At 37.1% G+C, this 7,909-nt stretch overlaps 1 protein-coding gene across 1 annotated transcript; it reads left to right on the forward strand.

Moving 5' to 3' along the window:
• The first annotated feature begins 1,426 nt into the window (after positions 1–1,426).
• On the forward strand, positions 1,427–5,870 carry LOC135157725 (uncharacterized). The gene has a single exon (XM_064114442.1). It carries the CDS (start codon positions 1,987–1,989, stop codon positions 3,799–3,801), a length of 1,815 nt encoding a protein of 604 aa, XP_063970512.1. The 5' UTR covers positions 1,427–1,986; the 3' UTR covers positions 3,802–5,870.
• The last annotated feature ends 2,039 nt before the right edge of the window (positions 5,871–7,909 follow it).

Here is a 7,909-nt window from a genome sequence, read left to right on the forward strand (position 1 = left end):
TTAGAACATCCGATAATTCACCAACTAAATGAGCGAATAAGACAAAAACTAACATAATGTTTAAGCAAATTAGAACACTTTCCCCTATTCTGATTTTTAGGGACTTTTAGTATGGTCTTCTATGGACCTCAAATAACTGTTCTGCATTGAAATAAATCATGTTGCAATTTGTTCCAAGTGAAAAGTTAAAATGACTGGACTAGAATGGCACACGATAGCTCTAAATGTTAAAGATTAAATCAATTATATAAAAATGTAAGAACATAAACAAATGGCTAAATATATTAATTTGTCAAGAAATGCATATGATGAGGAGGAATCGTGGACTATACGTCTTTAACTTGGTGGGGGGGGGGGGCACTCAATAATCATGTCATTTGTGCATACGCACGACCAAGCGTTTAATTCAAACCCTTTTCATGGGTAGGGTATCTAAGGGAGGGGGCTTCCAATACTCTTTCTCTTAGTCGTCAGACCACCCCCCACACGATGAAGTTTTACAGGCATCCCACTGCTTTTTATATGTATCCACAAGCTTTCTTCCCAAATATATCCTACAAATGAATATAAACTCACCAAACATCGATGGCATGATTTTGGAAAATGGGGAATTTATGAAGGCTCAAACAGATATTGCCCGTTTTCTCACATTTTAAAAATTTTATTTACAATATGCAACTTCCTGATTCGGTGGGGGTTATTATGCTTCTTAAAATCAAAGAGCTCGTTTTATAGGTATGCCCTAACCAGCAAAATTTACCAGTCTCTTCAACGAATTTTTTTATCAGCAATACGCTTAAGTGGGGGGGGGGGGGGGGCGCATGGGGTGGCGTTTGTTCGTTTCGTTCGGCAGCATTTTCTTTGGTATCAAGATGAAGTAACACGCCTTCCTGTCATTGTTGTAAACTTCGGTGTTCTGATAAGCGGGAATTTCTCTAAACTTCAGGTATTTATTATGTCTGCACTTAAAATTAATACGATTTTCCAGAACATAAAAATCAAGCCCCGACTCATAACCTCAAGTTCAGAATTAACGCTATTACATATCATGTAGGCCTACATTATGATGTATGCACGATGCATACTTTTTGGTCGACCTTGGTGAGCACATCATATGATTTTGCCAAATCATAAATAAGCATCTCTATGTTTGTTGTATTTCTATCCGAAATACTCTTGTGCAAACATTGTTATTCGTGGAAGCTTAGCCAAATATATTAATAATTTCAAGCTCTTTCTGAGGGAAGGAAAGCGATCCCGACCTCCCCGAAACAAAACATAGGTATACATATTTACATAGTGATATCGTGAAAAATGCGAGAGTAATCAAAATCTGACTATCCACTTCGTACGGAAAGGGAGTGATCAGTGGAAATATCCCTTACCGATTGACCTGATAAACTTGATAAAACTCAACCCAACAGGTCAACGTTTTATCCCAAAATAAAGAAGAGTGGTGGTGCCAACACTTAGGTGACGACTTGCTCTGCTCATATTTCCGCTATGGTTTCGTTGGTATTGTTATCATAGCTATGAATCACGGATAGGTCCGGATAGCTACAAGTGATCGAATATAACACCCTTTTAGTTGTGCATCACAAACCAGACTCGACCAGTAGGATTCCTGACGGCCAACCTAGTCAACAACTCTTGCATCTTTCCGAATGTGGTTTATGGATACCTGTTTAACTATTGACAACGTTTGAACTTCGTTATATGCGGTTTATAAAATTGTATATTCAATATTGATTTGTCATTTCGGATGATGTGTGGTTTTAGAATGTGACAGTTCTTCTTGTTCCCTGCAATGAATTCAGGTAGGGATTATAAAACGTGTTTTGTTTATCCAGACAGACTATTTAAGTTATTCGCCTCATTAAATGGACATTGAAGAATACGCTATGCTTGCACATTAAACATTTTTGTGGCTACAAACAAGATAGACATCGGACTACCACTAACCAAGGCTTTGATTTTTCATATGCGATGATCAAGATGGCATCAAATACGAGAACATTATTAATCGTATTATTTAGCCTTTACACTATGTGTCGTTGTCAGAATTCAAGGGAATATATATCAACATTCAAATACGACAACATTGAGATTATGTGTGACATCAGTGACTCCGCCAACAGAAACATCATCTGGAAGTTCGTCGACAACGATGTATGGTTGGCAAAAGGCGAGGTCGTCTATGAAAATATAGGATCAATGTTCAGTCGTGTAAGCGTCGTCGTCGATTCGTCGAGCAGCCGTCTTCGTATCTCTGACATTCACACGAGCGATACAGGAAGGTATCAGTGCGGTTTTGAAACGGATCAGAGAGAATTTGAGATGATCTTTGAAACCCGCGTTGTGGTCGTTGATGCAGACACAACACCTTCGTGTCTTATGAGTATGTTGCCAAACATCGGCACTGTTCAAGGAACTGAAGTGGATATCAAATGTGCATGGCCAAGCTCCTTACCAATGGGTCATGCCATTATACATAAGAACGGGATAGAAATGAATCCAGATGTCACCATGGATGATCACGTAGTCCTAAGGACTATCCTAAATGAAGGCGATCTGTTTACTTGTCAGTTAGTATCACCGTTAGCGACAGAAAAGAGAGCCTGCACAGTCATACCTCTCACAGCATCAGGGCTAAAGGTACGTACTGACCCTTTAGTGGCGTATGTTGAGGTTGGAGGTGATGCCCAATTTAATTGCACTGCAGAGGCCAATGAACCTATAGAGAGTTACCTGTGGAGTTTGAAAGCCGATGCAGTTTTACGGTTCCTAAGCAAGCCTGATAGGTTTAGAACAGACGACAATTCACGTAGGCTATCGCTTTTCAACTTGGAAATCATTGATGATAGATTGTGGGTAAAATGCTCCGCAGAGGCGCAGGATGGAACAAGTGTCCTCTCCATGTCTGCAGTGAAGATCATAGTAACGCCTCCGTCTCATCAATCAACAACAGCGATGACACCCAACCAGTCAGCTATCATTCCCATTAGACGGACTACTCTGAAGTTGACCGAAGGAACAACCACGTATGCAACCCCTGAACTTACCAGTAACTCCACAGATGTGGCCACACCTGGTTCACGTACATCCTTGCCCCTCTCTGCACCATTCATAGCGTTAATAGCCTTGGGTGGTTTGATAGTATTCCTAGTCATGATTGTAATAATCGTTGTCTCTATAAAGATATCCCGACAACGCAGCGCTAGCAAAGACGTGGACAGGCATAATGTTAATACCAGGTGGGTGATGTCGACTCCAGAGATCACCATGTCCGAGGACGTTTCTGAACGACCGACCAAATCGAGGTTCGGCAGGAAGAGTAGATCCAGCTCCAGGAAATTCCTCTACTCCAGGAGAAGCTCCAAGAAGAAGAATCGTTCCAACAGCTCGTCGGCTCAAAAACCTACAGGGGTTGTGCGACATCTCCCTCCTCAGCCAGTGACACCCGATCCTCGAGCGATTTATCAGAATATTCCTCGAAGTGGATCTTCCAACTCGTTGCACTCTCTCCACTCTGTACAGCAGAAAATACGAGGAGAATCCTCACATAGCTACGAGGTGGTGAAACCAGAACCTCCAGATGTGATCGCATACAAGAAGCCACGTCCCAAGCAGTTGGTGTACCCCATGGTAGGAGGAGAGGTAGGGTATGCATCAGTGGAAAATCCCGAGGAAGTCCCTTCTTTGATATACGCCGAATTGGACGTCACTGCTAATATACAGATAGCACCCCCAGTGGGTAAAGATTTCGATCCGAGTATCCTCTACGCTAAAGTAAAAAAGTAAAGATTAATTTCTGCAACGGAACATGCATTTTCATAAGTAAAATTTACATCATGAAGCTATTTATGCTACTGATAACACACTGACACATAAACAAGTGAAGAAAGATGAAGACGTCATGTATTCTTTATCCATGAGTACAGTGACGCTTATACTGTTATATGGATAATGTTGTAGACCCATTTCAGTAATAAGCAATGTGTATTTCTGTCTGACATGTCTGAATAACTCTCACAATTAATCGTAATATGTCTAGATTTTGCTGAATGGTAATATATGTATAAATAGCAAACGTTTTATATGTATATAAAGGAGAGTATTTATTTCGATATGGATTGTCAAAATATGATATACAATGTATCGTATTGTTAAAATATGTCAACCAATGTATATTTCTTGACTACACCCTTTTTTCACATTTGACTTTGATATGTTCTGGTCACTTCCAGAGTCAAATATTTTTTTTTGGTTGTTTATTAAATGACTGATGTTTAACTCGATGTTAAACTAATAACTAATATCTAAAGGACATGACCAGTATCAAAAGTAGCAAATTCAGAGGGGCGGTCAAAATACAAGATTCACGTGTCCACCAATTTCACTATTATCGTTTAACATGCTTACTCACTTTCAATGTGTTTGGTATTTCACCTTTTCGACTTTTCAACTTTGCGTCGCAATTTCCTCTGGGAAGTATTAATGACATTGCAATATTGGTTTTTGCTGGAGATTTGCCCTTCATGACAAAATTACATTTGTAAAATGTCAAAAGTTTAAACAGTTTGTAGATTGCTGTGTCTAACTACAGCTATGCGAAGGGAAGTGTCTAATTCATTTGCCATCGCTTTTCTACACATTATCATGTGTAAGCGTTGGAAATAGAGTCATTCGATCTATTGGAAAACAGGAATGTTCGGAAGTGATCATGACGTAGAGACTATCAAAATATTTCTCGCTAAGTTAATGTCACAAAATACGTGATATGCATAAAATATGCGGTATGCAAATAAAGGAGCTAATGAAGTAAACAGAACTAATGTTTACCTCGTTGGTCTCGGATTGAAAGTAGCGAGCGAAATATGACTTTTATGTATCTGCTAAAATGCCTTGTATAGATAATAATTCACAATATTGATGGTCATCTGTATCATTTATAATTTCATGTAATAAAAGAGTGTGAGGTATGTATCAATGATTTGCATGCCGTTCGACGTGAAATACGTCGAAATTACAAATTTGAAATATAGTATAACATACTTATTATACATCCGATTTCAGTGATATCTTTATGAATTTGCTAGGTTTTTGTTTTAAGCTATTTATTAAAAAAGCTTTTTCTTGTGATCAACTTGTACTATAGTATCATATTCAGAAAATAGTAATGATGCATGGTCGTATCAGTGAATAATGAAAGTTTAAATGTTGTTCATCTGATACGATTTTCACTGATGGCAGTAGCCATTATTTTTGCCAACAAATATTGAATTGGATTCCTTTTGGGAAAACGTCCAGTATTTGGTGAGCAATATATTCTTTCCGCCATTTCAAGAACTGGTACTGATACATGTCATTCGCCTCTATTTCTAATAAAGTAAAATACAAATCGTAAGTGAATATCTCGTTGTTTTAACTTGAAATCGTAAGACACTCATAATTAAGATTAAATATAAAACGTCTTATGTTTAATTGTATTTTCTCACATAACAAATCGACCTTCAACATTACATGCATTCAGAAGTGAATCATTGTACTAATTAATCACAAGGCCTCAAGTTATGTGATAAGATACCCGTATCCGGTTTGGTTTCTCTGTCAAAAGAATGGTTAGCAAAAACCGGATCGAAAAAACAACAATCTGCTCGGAAAGAAGATATTGGTCACTTACATCCTAGGCATAATAATGTCATCTTTTCCTGGTAGAGGTTGACATGTTTTACAGTGGCAATTGCTGTTTATGTCTCTTTATACAAATAAATGTTAATTACTGTTTTGAATGCAAAATTGTGTAAATGTCCGCTGTGACTGTTTGGAAATATCATAATCCATTCAATTAAACGACTAAATGAGTGAAATGAGCAAGTAGTATTTTTTGTGATTTTTCTGTAAGTTGATAGTAAATGTGTCGAATAAAATTGTTTACTGGCCCCTTTTTGTAGGTTATTTAACATGCTTAATATGCAGGCAGTATAATTTGTGATTACCTTATTCCGAAAGGTCGAAGGAATTGAAAAAAAAAAACAGATACCAATTAAATCATAGAAGATAGAAGTATCTTAGATGAGTATATTTTTTACCTTACTAATTTTCAGTCTTGCTCTTCGAATAGTTTTGAATAGTTTTGCAGATTTTTTTACTATTTATGACCAAGTTCTCTTAGATATATTTAGGTGCAATTGACTAGAGTTTATTTGTTCACAAAAAATCCTTAAAGGACAAGTCCACCCCAACAAAAACTTGATTTGAATAAAAAGAGAAAAATTCAACAAGCATAACACTGAAAATTTCATCAAAATCGGATGTAAAATAAGAAAGTTAAGGCATTTTAAAGTTTCGCTTCATTTCACAAAACAGTTATATGCACATCTTGGTCGGTATGCAAATGAGGAACTAATGACATCACTCACTCACTATTTCTTTTGTATTTTATTATATGAAATATGAAATATTTTTATTTTCTCGTCATTGTCATGTGAAATGAAGTTTCATTCCTCCTTGAACATGTGGAATTCCATTATTTTAACATTTTGTGCTTCAGGCAAGGAGGTCCTAATTGTCAAATTTGTAAAAATTGAAATATTGTATAATTCAAACAATAAAAAACAAAAGAAATAGTGAGTGAGTGACATCATCGACTCTCTCATTTGGATGTAACTGGCTCGTTCATATAACTATTTTGTTAAAAATAAGCGAAACTTTGAAATGTCATAACTTTCTTCTTTTACATCCGATTTTGATGAAATTTTCAGCATTGTGCTTGTCTGATTTTTTTCTATTGATTCAAATCAACATTATTCTGAGGTGGACTTGACCTTTAAGTAATCATCGGTAATCTGGCTTTTGAATTAGAAAGAAGGCTAAAGCATTCTCGGGCGAATTCTTTCGATGACGAATAAATGGTATGATTTTGATGTGAACGTCCTTTGGAGAATACTTATTGACATTTAATTTTCGGTACTTTGGTAAATTTAACTATTAAAATGTATCACTAAAAAGAGCTATGAAATTTCCAGCAAAGGGCGAAACATACTAAATAAGGGTCAATAAAGGAATACTTCTTGCCCTTCATACGAATAGAAAATAAAAATTGCATTACGGGATATTACTTTTGAAGATTTAAGTCTGTATTCAGGTGTCAGTTTCGTTCAGCAAGAAATTCATCCATACTCTACTGAATCACGTATAAAGGGAAATGATAATAGGACCTGATAGTCGAGATCACGGGGGGGGGGGCTGGAAATGCCGTCCATTGAATTTATATATCTATATTCATCGAGTTTCAAGTTTATTTCAAATTTCAAAAGCTAATCATCCGAATATTACGAGCACGAACTACGAATGAATCCACTAATTCTATGCATGGGAAGGTGTGAGATCTCCCCCCTCAAGATCCCCTACCCTTATGCATTTCTCTTGTCACCCCCTCTCTCTCTCCTCGTAGAGTTGTTCAAAGAATGGGTTAAAGAGTACCTCTGATGAACTGAATATTTATGATCTCCATTTTTTATAACAAATCATATTTTTACATTTTCACCAGCAGAACAACTGCTCATCAAATTTGCGTAAGTGAAATCGCCCCCTCTCTCGCTATCTCTTGTTAGTTCTCTCAAAGGGAGAGAAGTTACAAAACAAAATTGTAGTGACGGACCTCCCCCATTCAATTTTTACGGAAGGAAATCGAAAGTTAAGTTCTTCCCTAAATAAAAAAAAAAAAAAATGGGCGAGAGTGGGTGTGTCTCTGCTCTGTACAAATTTAGAAGGAGATAATTGTCAATTTAGTGTTGACGATCATGAACAGTGAGGAATGAAGAGGCGAGTATGTGTGTGTGCGCGCGGGCGCGAGAGGGTGTGTTATGTGTGTGTGAGACAGTTTGTGCGTAGTTTTATGCCGTGG

The sequence above is a fragment of the Lytechinus pictus genome, unplaced genomic scaffold (genome assembly GCF_037042905.1).
Source record: "Lytechinus pictus isolate F3 Inbred unplaced genomic scaffold, Lp3.0 scaffold_19, whole genome shotgun sequence".
Classification (NCBI taxonomy): domain Eukaryota; kingdom Metazoa; phylum Echinodermata; class Echinoidea; order Temnopleuroida; family Toxopneustidae; genus Lytechinus; species Lytechinus pictus.